The sequence below is a fragment of the Dipodomys ordii genome, unplaced genomic scaffold, assembly GCF_000151885.1.
Source record: "Dipodomys ordii isolate 6190 unplaced genomic scaffold, Dord_2.0 Scaffold190, whole genome shotgun sequence".
Lineage (NCBI taxonomy): Eukaryota > Metazoa > Chordata > Mammalia > Rodentia > Heteromyidae > Dipodomys > Dipodomys ordii.
The window spans coordinates 1,367,773-1,384,035 of NW_012267406.1; the positions used below are offsets into that span (position 1 = coordinate 1,367,773).

Sequence of the window (16,263 nt, forward strand, 5' to 3'; positions counted from 1 at the left end):
CTAGCCTTGAGCTGAAGAGCTGAGGGAAAATGTCCAGGCCCAGAGTTCAGGCCCCACAACCAACAAAAAAAAAAAAGTCTGGGAGTAATAGTTAGTAGAAATGGTTATGAGAAGAAATATTTCTTAAATCTAGCTTGAAGATTGAATTTGTACTGGTCCTGGGAATTTGAATTCAGGGTCTGAGCACTGTCCCTGAGCTTCTTTGGCTGAAGACTAACACTCTACCATTGTAGCCATAGCTCCACATCCAGCCTTTTTAGTAGTTTATCAGAGATAAGAGTCTTATTCTCCTGCCTGGGCTGGCTTCAAACCATAATCCTCCGATCTCTGCCTCTCCTGAGTAGCATAATTACAGGCTTGAGCCACCATTGCCTGGTTGAAGAATTTTAAGTAAACGAGAGATAATCTAGAGATTAGAACATAAAAACTGTATGAAGAATTTTTAATGAAATGGGATGAGAAACATCAAGAAACAAAATTTTTTACTTGAGATGATCATACTGATGAAGATAGAAAAGTAGTATATAGCAATAACTTTTTTCTCTAGCAACAGAATTATAGTTTTGTCATTTTGTTGAAAATGAATCTGAGATTATTATAAAAAAGGAAAAAGTCATTTTATAGAATTCTAAAATTCTACATCATTTTCTGTGTTTTACCAAAGATAAAACCAGCTACATTCTACATTCCAGCTTCATCCCTAGCTCCCTCACTTATTCCTTAATTCACCATTTTTTTTTTTTTTTGGAGGGGGTCAGTTGTGGGGCTTGAACTCTGGGCGTGGGCGCTGTCCCTGTGCTCTTCAGCTCAAGGTGAGCACTGTACCGCTTGAGCCACAGCACCACTTCCGGTTTTCTACTGGTTTTATTGGAGATAAGAGTCTCACGGACTTTCCTGTCCGGGCTGGCTTTGAACCGTGATCCTCAGATCTCAGCCTCCTCAGTAGCTAGGATTGCAGGTATGAGCAACGGGTACCCAGCCTTTTTTTATTTTTTATTTTATTTTTTTTGTTGGTTATGGGGTCTGAACTCTGGGCCTGGGCATTGTCCCTCAGCTCTTCAGCTCAAGGCTAGAGCTCTACCACTTGAGCCACAGCACCACTTCCCGCATTTTCTGCTTATGTGGTACTGAGGAATTGAACCCACAGCCTCATGTACACAAGGCAAGCACTCTACCACTGAGACACCTTCACAGCCTCTAATTCACCAATTTTTTAAGGAACATTTTAACAAGCAGATCTTGAAGAAGTAGGGCAAAATTATACATCTTTAGAATTAAACAGAAGCAGAGTAATCTTGCAGTTACCTTTCCCTATCTACATACATGTGCAGGTAGAATCAGAAGAGATCTTGAACTGTAATTTTCAGTCTCCCAAACCTGTCCCCTTTCAAATTTGACTTGATTCTCTTTAGAACTTCTTTAGAACCCTTATAAAACACTGTTACTTATTCTGAAATTTGGAGAATGGACAAAGAAAAAGGAACAGAATGAAGAAATAACTGAAAATCCAATTTCAAAGAACAAATGAGAATCATTTCTACTAAATTAGCCACAAATACAAATAAAAGTTCCATTTGTGTCTTAACCTGGTTTCTAGGCTCCAGGTCTACAATAACTATCATATTATTAAGTCCTAGACTAGAGCTAGCTCTGACAGCACAAGCTTCAAGACCACTTTGAAATCAGAGTTAATCCTAAATTTTAGATATAATTCATTACAAGAAAGAAAAACAAGCCAAGGACTAATGATTATTCTCCAAAACCTTTCTAATCCCTAAGATTACACTATATTAGTTACTTACAGTACACAACTCCTTTTACTTTCTTTAATGAAGACAAAATTTGTACCAACTAAGCCACAAATAACATGGCTATAATCTCCCATACTGAATGTGCTATACTTCCTTAAAAAATAAAAAAAACATGCAGAGTAAAACTACATATTAATATACATACTACAGCAAAAGTTACTAGTAATTCTAACCTTAAACATAGGCCTCACATGCTCCAAATGTGTTGCACTTGTAAAAGGTGCCTGAACATGGCTCACAGCCTCCATTAGTGCTTTAGCTGTCTTGGCCATCTGTTCCATTTCTAAGTTATAAAGAAGTCTTCTTTGTTTTTCACTGGCTACATCTGAAATAAAAAAAGACTGTTAGTATCTAAAATAGAAACAATTTAAGACACTATTTTGATGTTTTACTATTAAATACCAGTAATTAGCACTAATTAAAAAGTTTTAAAAAACAAAGTAAAGGGGCTGGGAAGGTGGATCAGTGGTAGAGTGCTTGCCTTGCATGCCTGAGGCCCTGGGTTCGATTCCTCAGCACCACATAAGCAAAAAGAAAAAAGCCAGAAGTGGTGTTGTGGCTCAAGTGGTAGAGCGCTAGCCTTGAGCTGAAGAGCTGAGGGACAGCGCCCAGGCCCAGAGTTCAGGCCCCCCCAAAAAAACCAAAAACGTAGAAAAGTCACATGTGTATGACTCTACTCACATGAAATATCCAGAATATATGACTCCATAGAAACATAAAGTAGACTAGTTATGGTTAGGATCTAGAGGGAAAGGGAATGGGGAGTAACTGAGTAATGCATTTGGGGTTTTAATTTGAGGTAACAACATAATTTTGAACCTAGCCAGAGGTGGTGGCTGTACAACACAGTGAATATATAATGTATACATGCCAAAAGAATTGTTCATATGTATTTATTTGTGGTGCTGGGAATCAACTCAGGGCCTTAAAGCATGAGAAGCAAGTACAATACTACGGGGCTGAATTTTTAACTTTAAAATGGTAAATTTCACCTCAAATTAAAAACAAGTGAAGGGAAGGGAAGGGGAAAGGAAGGGGAAGGAAGGGAAAGGCAGGGAGTACAACTTAGATTACATATCAGAAGTTACTGAAAACCCGTGAAAAAGGAAAGAAGCAAGTACAACTGTCACAAAGTATTAGGGAAACCACTTAAGTGGGGATAGGAACAGCAGAGAGAAGTTAAAAACAATGAAATTCTTATATCACATATGCTTGAATTACATTTCCCAAGTCAGCATATAAGTATGTATATGAATAAAATACTCCAAAGTATTACAATCTTTTTAGCATATTACCACTACTTTTCATACCATTTTCCTTTTTCATTGGTTTTCTACTATCATATATTAAAAAAGTCAGAGAAAAGAAGTAAGGATGTTACAGGCAAGAGGAAGAAAGTCAAGTGAGAATAAACAGTTACTGAGACATAAGAATGAAGGCTTGATTAATACATGTTATAATCAGAGATAAAAATATACCATCATATAAACTTCTGATTGATATTGGATTGAAACTAGAACCTAAGGATACCTAACTTAAAATTTAGCTTTGCCATTTACTCCTTTTGGAGTTTTTTTAGGGATAGTAAAGATTAAATAAAAATTTTTATACTACATTCACCTCAAAAGTTCTGATTCTCTTTCCTAATCTCTCTGGGTCTAGAGTTCTCTTACATATAAAATGAAAGATAATCATTTAAATTCTCTAAAGCTAATTTTCCACAGTATCCCAAAAGATAAGGAATAAGTTACATATTATTCTTTCTGATAGTACCTTCCTAACCCCATGACTCTCATAGTTCTTCAGCTTTTAAAAACACGTACATGTCATATAGACCTTATTGCTTCTGTGTCAAAAATAGTGCTAGGCATGGTAGCATATACCAGGAATCGCAGCTACTCAGAAGGCAGAGATAAGAGGATTACAGTCTGAGGCCAGCTCTGAGCAAAAATGTGAGACCCAAAAATAACTAGAGGAAAAAAGGGCTGGCAATGTGACTCAAGTGGTAGAGTACCTGCCTAGAAAGTTCAGTACTGCTCCTCACTCTATTGAAGTATCTTGTGGCTACTGCAATGTGTTCAAGCTTGAGATTTCACTTCCAAGTAGAAGTACTCAGAAAGGCATTAGTCTTTTTTATATACTATAGTTATTTATAAGCTATTATCCTCATAGAACCAACAATGTCCTGAAGACAGATTTTAGCTCTAATTTAATCACTATTTTCTACAATGTCCAGAATGAAGCTGGGCAGGTAAAATATAGCTTCAATAGTGTCATAATTTGACTGGAGAAGTCACTCCAATAATGTTAATCTTCCCTATCTCTTCCATCTTCCCTTTATGGGAAACAATATATAAAAAGACATTATTTGTAGATGATGATGAGGCAGAATAAAGAATAAAGAGTGGTCTAGTCCATCTCTTTGACTTCAAAATCCTTGCTGAGATGAACTGCTAAATTGGTCAACTACATACTTAAATTTACACTAGCACAGACAAATTATTTAGTATTCTTAAGTGGTCAGGATGTGAAAACATTTTGTATCACTAAATTCTATATTACACTACTTCTCATAAAAACATAGTTCTCTGCCATACTTTCATAGGGTTACTTTATTTTAAATCAAGGAAACAAAATTCCCTTAAGAACTCATGTTTTAAGCCAGGCATTGTGGCACAAATGTATACTCTTAGCACTTGGGAGGCTGCAACAAGATGATTAGGAATTTCAGGCAAGCCTGGACTACATAAACAAACAAAACAACAAAAATACCAAAAAACCAAAAAAATTAAAACTCTCATGATTCTCCCCTGAATAATCAGGATTGATTGATCTGGATACTTACTTTGCTTAGTTGATTTTGTAGGGATTGTTAGTTCTTTTGTTTCTTTCATTGATATCTTTTTCCCAGCTATTTCATTATAGATGGCTGACAGATATTCTTCAGGAAGGTCTTTACTATCATTGATACCTCTATTCATTTTAATATACTGTTCCTTTGTCATTTTGTTTTTAACCTAAATATGAAAAACAATTTATAATTCCCAAAAGTTAACATAAAATTTTCACTCATTTTAAAATACAAGTTTTTTTTGGGGGGGGGAGGGGATCAGTCATGGATAGGGCTTGAATGTGGAGCCTGGGCACTGTCCTGAGCATTTTTGCTCAAGTCTAGTGCTCTACCACTTTGAGCCACAGTGCCATCTCCAGTTTTCTGGTGGGTAATTGTAGATTGGAGTCTTACAAACTGTCTTGCCCGGGATGGCTTTCTACCACAATCCTCAGATCTCAGCCTCCTGAGTAGCTAGGGTTACAGGCATCAGCCATCAGCACCCAGCACAAGTACTTTTTTAAAGTTATAATCTGATGGCTGAAGCAGAAAATGTCATGTCATACATATAGGTATATATATATATACATTATATATATATAAATTCATAGAAGTAAAAGTAATAGAAAAGACCCATTCTAGAATGTTATAATGTACCTTGTCCATGTGCAGATATGGAAATGAGCAGTATGCAATAAAAAGAGAGACTAGATCATTGTTTTTGCCCAAGATTTAAGAGTGCTAGTAGTTTATTTAATAGGCCACAACAACTTTTGGAAACACACAATCAAAAAATTTAAAACTAGCTCAGAAAACCATAAATGTTATTAAGAGCAAATTTTCTAGAAGAGTGGATGCAAAAATAGCAATAGTTGACACTAAAAACCAAGTAACAGTCTCTGACTGAGTTATCATCGTAATGAATCTGTGTAAAGTATCCTTTGTCTTATTCAAGAATATCCTCAACAAGAATGTTCTACTTAATCTGCAAGATGGTAGCCTCATTATAAACCTGCAAAATATAGTACTGCATTATAGCACTACAAAATGTTTATGCTGTACTTCTAAAAATTCAAATAGAGAAAATCCAGACTTATATCTCTGCAGAGATACCTATTAAATATATTCTTACTACCTTTCATAAAAACTTAAAATCGGGCCTAAAGAAGAAACGTGAAATGTACAAAGGACAAAGAACAATACTCAAATAATCAAAAACTTGCAAAAGTAATTAAGCTTTGAGGATATAATTAGAACACAAGTACTTGACTTCATATTACTCTGCAAGTAGCATCTTTCTAATGTGTCAAAGGACCAAAGGACTTTTCCTGGAAAACTTTATAAAAATATTACTATGAAACTTTTTTCATAGGAAACTTCATTATTAAGACAATAAAACTCTGGCATATTATAATTTTAAAAATGTATCTTATCACAACACTAAAAGGTATAAAAAAAGGACCAGGAACGACTAAGTAAATAAACATAAATGTTGCCTAATAACAAGAAAATTAAAATCACCGGAAAATTTTAAGCATGGCAAAATGTTTTAACATCACTTGACTCAAACAAATTGAGGCAGAAACAAATCTTGAAAGGAAATCTTAAGTACCAGGAAAGCCACTGTGCATCTGAATATAGGCTTCTAGAAGCTGAGATTCTAGACACTGTAGACAATTCTACTTTACTTCTTGTATCTTTTATGGAATACTCCACTCTTGAATTCAATTCTGATATGTTCAAACTAAGCTGCCCAGATCAGGGTTTGAATCCTGTAAAGCTGTTTTTCATGAATGATAAAGATTAATGTATATACACAAAAAATGTGTTATAAATATATCTCAAATGTTTGCCCACTGCCAGCCTGATCCCAAGTACATGTTTCATGGACAGGAGCTTTTGCCCTGAGGACCAGACACTGTTTTGAATATAATGCTTCCTAGTAGATTGTGTTCAGAAACTTAACCATCTTGAATACTAATGAAAAAGTATAAAAGAAAACTTCAGTATTTCTCTAAATAACGTGTGTGTATGTGTGTGTGTGTAGGAAGATGTGGCAAGCTGCAAATGATGTTGCTTATTTATAAAAACAAATTCTTTTTAAAAAGTATAAAAAGTGTATAAAGACAAAAGCAGTTATATTCCAGGTTACAAACTGGTTCAAACTTTTCAAAGCCAGCCCAGGCAGGCAACTCCGTGCAACTCTTATCTCCAATAAACCACTAGAAACCGGAAGTGGTGCGGTGTGTGGCTCAAACGGTAGAATGCTCGCCTTGAGCTGAAGAGCTGAGGGATAGCGCCAAAGTCCAGAGTTCAAGCCCATGACCAACAAAAAAAAGGAAAAAAGTAATAATGTTTATTAACAAAAACCCTGAGCATGAGCTGCTTTAAATATAATACCAGTAACATGCCAAAGATTTGTTGTTGTTGTTTTGTAATACTAAGCATTGACCTTAGGGCCAAGTGCTTCCTGGGAAGACACTTGGCCACTAGAGAGTCACTCCTCTAGCCCTGCCAAAGGAAAACTTAAATGATCCAAAAAAAATATTATTTTTAATAAAATGGTATCTATAAAACCCAGTAAACCTTTGGTATTCATAGCTGTTTCATTCTGGTATTTTTAAATGAGAGAAACTAATGCTTCCATCTTGTTGTATATTTTCCATGCCCATCTACCTTAAACATATCAAAACACACACACACACACACACACACACACACACACACACACACACACATCCCTACACTGAAAAGTTTAACCTTAATCTGAAAATAAATTTCAATGTTCTATTATATCTTAGATCTAACTTATATCCTAAGGATAAATATCAATAGATGATTTCTCCTAGAAATACTAAGGAATTCTTGGAAATAGCTTATGAAAGTAATTTTATTCAAAGATATCAAAGTATGTTACTCAAAAATTAAGCAAAAAAAAAAAACAACCCTAAGAGCTTAAAAAATTTCTGTAGATATCTGAAATCAAATGATAGTTCTTCAATATTCAAGAAGGAATTATTTGGGAGAGAAAAGAAGCAGAATGAACAAAATTGGCCATATACTTGTACCTATAGAGGCTGGGTAACTTGTATGATACTAATGTCTCTACTGGTGAAATATTTCTTAGTGATTTATGTACAGTGTATTTATATGTGGCAAATATATCCAAAAGGTATTTTATATTTAAATTTATCTTAAGCTTTGCACAACTGTTAATCATGAGACTGACCAGTATTCTATATTCTACAGATGCTTAAAAATGTAGTTAATTAGCTAGGGCTGTAGCTCTGTGGTAGAGTATCTGCCTTACTAGGTTTGATTCCCAGCACCACCAAAGAATAAAAAATAATAATCTAATTAGAACACAAGGCACAATACCTATGTGCATCTGATCATATAAAATAGTATTTATGGAAAGAACTCCAGGAAATGGAAACAAGGTTTTTTCCCTTTGTTGCTATTTTTGTTTTCTTTTCTTTTTGCCTTATTTGTTTGATTATCTGTCTTTAGGAAGGTGCGGGGGGGGGGGCACAGAAAGGGTAAGACACAGGAACAAAGGGTGAACAAACAAATGCAGCAGTGGTACACACTAAACACTATGTTAAATATGAACTATACAACCTGTGAGTGAGGATTGGAGGGAAAAACTAGGAGAAAGTGAGGAAGGGTTGACACTGTTCAGAAAGAAATGTACTCTTTATCTGACTTATGTAAGTGTAAACCCGCCCCCCCCGCAAAAAATCATCTTTATAATAACAATTTTAAAATGAATGAGAAAGAAAAAAGTAAATTGAAGAAGACAAATAAAAATGTACCTCACTTTTAATGATGAATTAGTTATTAAAATATTCACAGTACTCAAAAAATCTAATTAGATTACAGGTATTATATTTGTAAAATGTTTCTCACTTCTTAATACAGTAACTGCTTCGACTTACATAACATTAACTTCTCAATTAGTAATTACTGAATTCAAAGAACATATTAAATTTTCACTAGTTACAAAACTGACATAAGAGGAAAACATACCTGTGGACTATGAAGGTCTGTGGTCAACATGATAATTGAATATGCCAAAACATAAGCAGTATCTGCACTAGCAAAAAGGGTTTGTCTGGAAAAGTAAGTGTATTATGTTATAAACTTTTATTGCTTCAGTTTTAATTAAATAAGTTACTTCAAACCACAAGGAATTTTTTTAACTTTCCATTCTGCATTATAATTTTTAATGAATTTGACTTCTCATTTCCAGATACTACACTATAAAGAAAAGGATTATGTCCTGTTATCTGGATACTGATAAGTATTAAGAATGTAGTTGACAATCAAGCAGTACCTCACCCCTACTTACCCTTGGTTGCATTCTAGGTATCTTGCAGCAAATTTTTCCATTAATCGATCAATTTTTTGAGCTTCCCCTGGAAGACGGAATCCTTCCAGAAACATTCGAAGGGCGGAAACAAAGTCTTTTCCTGAAAAGTCATGTTGATCCACATATGCATACATGACTTCCTTATTAAATTTGTCATTGTCTCCCAGAAACTCACCCACTTGAGTCTAAACATAAAATATAAAAATTGATATTCTAATGGCACATTACATTACCACACAGGCATTTAAAAAGCAAAAAAATGTTATAATACAAAAGTTTTTGATTACAGAGTTAATGTCGAACATAAAGTCAAAGGCAAATGTGATGTTTAAAAAAATCAAAATATTCTAACTTAAAATATTTTAGAAAGCGAAATTTATTAGTACTAATGAATTTTAGTACATACACACACATACATGTGTGTATATATATATATATATGTATATATAGTGTATATATATATATATGTCTACATATATATCATACAGTACCCTTGTTATTCTTTAGCTTTTAATGTTCTCCATATTTAAGGAACCATTTTAAAGGAAGCATAGTATTATTAACTTTAAAAGTAATTCTCCAGAAAAGTTCAGAATAAAATGAAATAATATACTTACAGAGTCTAATCTTTCCTCTTGATGTAAGAATTGAGCAATATCTTCAGGTGTAGTGCCCAGCATTCCTTGTTCTTGGAGGTACTGTATTCCTCTCTTTGGTTTCTTATTAAATCTGATGGTGATAAAAGTTAATAAGCATATTGAACATAGAATGTCATTTGTATTCCTTAAAAAGATCTTAAACTAGAGCAAATTAATTTTCTAATACTAATTAGATAACAGGAGCTAATCTAAGATGTGAATACATAAAAATATGAGACAACGTTTTCTTTTATCTTTCTTCACAGAACAGAATAACAAATGGAAGGTCATCATTATCACTGATAGGATTACACAGACCCCTTGTGGTAGTAGGTCCTATTTCCTCCTATAGCAACAGTGGTCAACAAGATTTAGGGAAATGCCACCTAGTAAACTAATTTTGAGTAAGGACATAGATACTAAGTATTTCACATTTGACTATGTATTTTTCTAAATTCTTAAGTATTTTTGGTTCACTTGTAGACATGGATTAGAATAGAACATAAAACCTTCCTAAGTATATTGCTTATTTATCTTTACCTACTCACCTCAGGCCTGTCTATTCTTATATATTCTCTTGAATTCCCTAAACATATGTGCTTGGAGATTCTTCCTTTGCATGCCTTTACAGGCTCCACTTACATTTTTTTAAAAAAAGGAAAACTGAACCTCTTAGCTTAAGACTCACCTTTTATTATTTGGATATCTTATCACCTAATACTGGAGATTTTTTAAAAGTATTTTTATTACTTTAAGTAGTTATACAAAGGAGCTGCCATTCACCAAAGCAATTTATGAATACAGAGTCTCTTGATCAGTTACTCCTCCCTTTCAACATTTTACCCACTCCCTCCCAACCTACTCCTCTTACTTAATTTTAGATTATAAATTGAATTTTATGCCATTTAACAAAGCAGTATGTGCACAGTACATCTTGGTTGGTGTCATCACTTCAACATTCCCCTATTGAGCCATTCCTTGTATTTCTCAATTCCAGGTGTGTGTGTATGTACATGCGTGCGTGCGTGCATGCATGTGTGCATGTGTGTGTGTGTGTGTGTGTAAAAATGAATGCTTGTCTGCATTCTTCCTCCTTCACTGTTCTATCCCCAGCCCCTTACTCCCACCACCTTCCCCTCTTGCAAGTGTCAATTTTCTGGGACATTTTTTGTTGAGTTTTGACTTAGTCTTTTAAAATGATTATACATACTACTTGCACTCTCCATAGAGTCAACTACACTTTTGTTAATTCATCTGTAATACCTTGCTTACTACCCAGTTGTTTACTTGTAGATTTACAGGCACATTCTAGCTACTACAAATGAGGGAAAACATGCAACCTATGTTTCTCTAAATCTGGCTATTTCGCTTAACATAATTTTTTCCACATCTTTCCATTTCCTTACAAATAGCACAATATCATTCTTTCTGGTGGATCTAAAGAATTCCACATTTTCTTGATCCATCTGTCCACTGAGGGGCATCTGGGCTGATTCCATACCTTGGCTATGGTAAACAATGCTGTAGTGAACATGGTTTGTGCTAGTAGCTTTCCTTGTTTGTGCTCTATTGGATAAATGCCCAGGAGTGGAATTCCTAGGTCATGTTCTTCCTTGAAGGATTAAGTTCGCCTTACTCCCCAGGGTCAAGCAAAGCACCAAGTGTGTGCTCACATGCTTGTCCGCAGGCAGGTCATTCTGACCTTGGCCCTCAAAAGACAACAGGCCCCACATCCCAGCATTCCACTGTGGGTCTGGCCAAGGACATCACTAATGGCCTCCAAGAGACCATAGCCCATTTTTTATTCTCTGCTTCCTTGTAAAAATCTATATAAGCCCACCTCAAAATCCAGTCCCTTGCACAACCTCCAAACCCACTGAAAGGTCTGTGCCCCTCGCTGTCCCTCAATAAACAGTCGTTGCCTGTTGACAATTGAGTCCATCCTATTCCTTTTCCGTTCTCAATTTTCCCAACACTTCCTATCTCATTTTGTTCATATGGTAACCTACCCTTGGAATCGCTGGCAAAAACATCTTTCTAAATCAGAAATTTGATGATGTCATTCCTCTAAAAAACTATAACAAGTGTCAATAAGAACAAAATGAAAACTCATTTACAGCAGAAATGAGACCTATAATACAAACCTCACCTCCTGTTAATTCTTCATTCTGCCTGCCTTGCTGAATAAAGTCCTCAAATAATCCTCCCTGTTTACCCCGGAGCCAAACCCTCAGTCCTATTTTTTCATATAGGGCTTTGCACTTTTTTGCCCATCCTGGGAAATATTTCAGTCTCTTTTCTGGAATATTCTTTCCTACTCCATCTTACTGATTCCCTTGTTAAATTCTAATTTATCCTCAGCCACATGTTAATTCAATTACTTTTCACTGAGATAAACACCTCTCCACTCCCTAGAAGAGTAGGGAAGCTAAATCTCAACTTTTTTTTTCTGTTATGGTATTAGGACTTTGATCTCAGGACCTTTTGCTCTCACTCAGCTTTTTTGCTCACAGCAGACATTCTACTACTAGAGTTATGTATCTAACCTGGCACTACCACTTATTAACTGGAGATAGGGACTTTTCTGCTTCAGCTGACTCCAAACCTCAATCCTCGAATCTTAGCTTCTTGAATAAGTTCCAATCCACTGGTGTTGGGCTGGAACTTAGTTTTGAAAAAAACTTTTTTTAATAGGCATTAGAAAAAAAGACTTCAAAGAATAAGTTATACAAAACTAAAAAAAAAAAAAAAAAGAATAGTATGATGAACAGCTCTGATTTTTGCAACAATGATTCCAGAAGATACAAATCTTGATGGTACTGTCTGTTATCACAAGAAGCCCTGACTATATTCTCTAAGAGAAGAGGGAAACAGAGTCAGACTTAAAAAAAAAATGGCACTGGGTCTTGAGGACCTCATAAATGCTAAGCAAGCACTCTACCACTGAAGTACAACTCTAGCCCCTAGAAGTAGACTTTGATTGAAGAAAGTAGTTGGTCAGGCACAGGGGCTTATAATCCTAAAAGACGTTGATTTGAAGTCAGTCTGGACAAAAAGTTGGCAAGAATTGTGTTTCAATAAGCCAGATGTAGTGATACATGGCTGTGATCTCAACTATGGAGGAGTTTTAGAAGGACTGTGGTCCAAGGCCAGACTGGGCAAGAACTACAAAGCTCTATATGAAAAATAAGCAAAAAAGGGCTAAGAAAGTAGCTCAAGTAGTAGAGTTCTTGCCTATCAAGCAGAAGACAGAGTTCAAACACTAGACCTGTGATGATGGCTTCTTGATCCTCAAGTACTTCAAATTCTTGGCAGCACTTTCTACAAGTCTCTATTTGTGATCTTACATGGAACTAATTAAAAAAAAAAACTATTTTGTCCACATTTAGACCATAATATTGAAGGTAGGGACCAGTGACTTCATGGTGCTTGGTATAGTCAAGTACCAAATCTGTGTTTGTTGAATGACTAGCAGAATTTCAAAATGTGTAATTGTTTATACATACTAAACAATAAACCCCTTAGAGAGAAAGGAAGGGTAATTTCATTCAGTTACTTTACCTAGAAACTGTGTATCTAGAACAGACAGGATGTAGATTTATACAGACTGAACAATTTGAAAGAAGTTCTGATGGTTACTTAATGAGTCAACTTTGTTAAGACTTTACAATCTTACAACATATATATATATATATATATATATATATATGTCAACATTTTTCATATTTAGCACTGAAAAAAAAATACTTCAACTGTTACCCAAAGGCATTGCTTAAGTATCATCAGAAAGAAATGTTCTAAAGCAGAAGTAGCAAAACAGGCAAACACACAACAAGACTTTAAATAGTTTACAGTAGCTAGAGTCAGGATCAGAGGCCAAAAAATAAATTTTTCCTTATTGCACCTTTGGAAAAAAACAGAATAAGAAGGATGACAAAACAGCTGTCAGCATAGGAAATAGCCCAGAAGCAAGCAAATGTCACAAAACTTAGAAACAAAACTGATTTCACAAGATTAGAGTCTAGTACAGTAATCAGGCTGAGAAAGAGATAATCATCTTAATATATCAAAATGAAATCAATAACAAGTGTATTACTAAGAAGAGTAGTTAGTACAATTATAACACAGTTGGAGAAAATATAAAACCAATGTTAACTACTAATAGTTTCGAAGTTTAAATTTTTAAGCTGTCACCTGAAATATAATAGGGGATTTTCATAACTGAACCAAATTTACAAAATGCAGAAGTACACAATGTTCATCAATAGCATATAATGTTATGTTTAGACAACAATTTTAAGAGCCGGTTTGAGCTACACTACAATAAACAAGGGGAGTTAAATAAGGAATAATTAGAATTCTTAGATCTAAGAGAGATAAGATAGTAATTTTAAAGCAATAAAAATAATGAGAAGCTGGGTGCCAGTGGCTCACTCCTGTAATTCTAGCTATTCAGGAGGCTGAGATCTGAGGATCATGGTTCAAAGCAAGCCCCAGCAGGCAAGTCCATGAGACTCATCTCCAATAAACCACCAGAAAACTGGAAATGGAGCTGTGGCTCAAGTGGGAGAGTGCTACCTGAGGGACAGGGCCCAGGTCTAGAGTTCAAGACCCACGACTGACACGCCCCCCTCCCCCCCAAAAAAATAATAATGTAGGAAAACTCAGGATAGAGGTGACATGTTTCTGGCAGAGGGATAGTCAGTAATATTTCTCCTTAAACTCTGACACTTACAAATCTATCCCTTGTTCTATGATTTCCTTTTGTTGCTTCAGGACTTCAAATTGCTCTGGATTATCAGTGCCAGACATTTGTGTGCTATAGCTACCAATTCCTGATGATGATGTTGATTCCAGGGAGTTTAAACTTCCATATCTGTTTATTGTTTCAGGGTGTTTCATTTCACTCATCTCTTGTTCTGATGGTTTTTCCTGACCTGTAAGAAGAAAACCTGTTATAGCGGTCGAGTAGTATCCTGATTATCTCTAGCAGATGCCTAAAGCCACAAATAGGACAGAAGTCTGTACTTATCATATTTGTACCTATAATATATGTCCATGAGAAGTTAAAACTTGAGTATGGTAAGAGATAAAATACAATAGTAAGAGATAAAAATATAAACAGTGGGAGTACATAGCTCCCCAAATCTTATTGTACCATAGACCTAAGCAACTTTAGCATATGGTATTGTTCCCTTATTAAGTAAAAAACTTTTATCTTTGTATTCTACACTTTCTCTTTGGCATATCCCTATTTCTACCATCTCTACTCTAACGCTTTGGGGTCATTACTACGTAAAATAAGGATCACCTTAGCGTAAGTACCTTACTACCATGATGTGATCTAATAAAGAAGGCTACTAAGAGAGTGACAGGTAACAGAAACAGTATGAATACACAGGATAAAAGGATGACCTATTTCCTAGGTAGGAAGGAGAAGGATATTATAAGATTTCATCCTACTATTCAAACTGAATTGCTGACTGATATAATTTTCTATTTAATAGTGTTTTCAGATCATGGTTAATTACACGTAACCAAAAACATGAAAAGTGAAATCACAGATAAAAGAGGCAGTACTGTATTCTATTTAAAAATATGAAAAGAAAATAAGGCATTTCAATGTTATTTAGACTTCTAACACAAAGTATTTGGTGCTTAACAAATGACATACTACTTTAATGGCATTTTCAACTATCCTTTAAAGGATCATTTATTTAAAATGATGAGGAATTAGGAATTCAAAATGTTACTTTACCAAGAGTTGTCTGAGAGTTGGGATTCACATACTGATCCTTACTCCATTCCACCATACACTTCAAAATCGACACTAAACATTCTAAACCTTTTTTCCTCAAGCTCAATTCCTATAAAATAATTCATAAACAGAATAGAAATTAGATCTTTTAAGGAAAATGCTTCTCTTCTTTGATAAACTTTAAATTTGAAAATGTTTTTAAGGTTCTTACCTGAACACTACTCATACCAAGTTCCTGACTGCCTCTTCCTTGGGCAATTTTTGATAGATCGTTTACCAGTCTTTCAAATATATTTGCTGCATTTAAGTCACAGTCATAGTTTACATAAATATCTACTACACTCTGAGCATCTGTAATAATACATTAATTTTGTTAATATGTATTTAGAACATACACATATTTGGCCTTTAAATATCTCAATGTAAGACAAAATAAAGAATAATAATTCCACATACCGGCACAAATCCTTGTCAGTGTCTGAATAACCATCCATTTGTGATCAAATGAGCTGGTCGAAGTTTCCAAAATATATAGGAAAATTTCTTTAAAGAACACCTATGATTATGAGGAAATTTCTGTTTAAAATACTACTTATAATTTAGGAACCAGGGTCCTCTAGAGTCTAACTGTATTAAGTTTTGTCTCTTACTCTCAGTATTAAAATAACTGGGAATTAAAATACTTTGTCATCAATTATATTTTTCAGACATTCTAATATTGGGCAGGCTTAAAGGTTCCTAGATATAAATGTAGCTTATACTTTCAAAAGGATCTAATTCTTACATGCTGCTATATTTTTCTAATTGCAAAGTAAAAATTTTTATTGCCTGACAATTTCACACAATTTTTCATA

At 34.7% G+C, this 16,263-nt stretch overlaps 1 protein-coding gene across 1 annotated transcript in view; it reads right to left on the minus strand.

Moving 5' to 3' along the window:
• Arfgef1 (ADP-ribosylation factor guanine nucleotide-exchange factor 1 (brefeldin A-inhibited)) overlaps window positions 1-16,263 on the minus strand; it is an 86,761-nt gene that overhangs the window by 43,052 nt on the left and 27,446 nt on the right. The window contains exons 11-19 of the mRNA XM_013034476.1: window positions 15,866-15,965; window positions 15,621-15,760; window positions 15,410-15,518; window positions 14,387-14,588; window positions 9,631-9,742; window positions 8,993-9,198; window positions 8,671-8,755; window positions 4,657-4,828; window positions 1,985-2,136 (exon numbers count right to left, since the gene is read on the minus strand). Of these exons, the coding sequence (XP_012889930.1) occupies window positions 1,985-2,136; window positions 4,657-4,828; window positions 8,671-8,755; window positions 8,993-9,198; window positions 9,631-9,742; window positions 14,387-14,588; window positions 15,410-15,518; window positions 15,621-15,760; window positions 15,866-15,965 (1,278 nt within the window). The remainder of the gene's footprint in view (window positions 1-1,984; window positions 2,137-4,656; window positions 4,829-8,670; window positions 8,756-8,992; window positions 9,199-9,630; window positions 9,743-14,386; window positions 14,589-15,409; window positions 15,519-15,620; window positions 15,761-15,865; window positions 15,966-16,263) is intronic.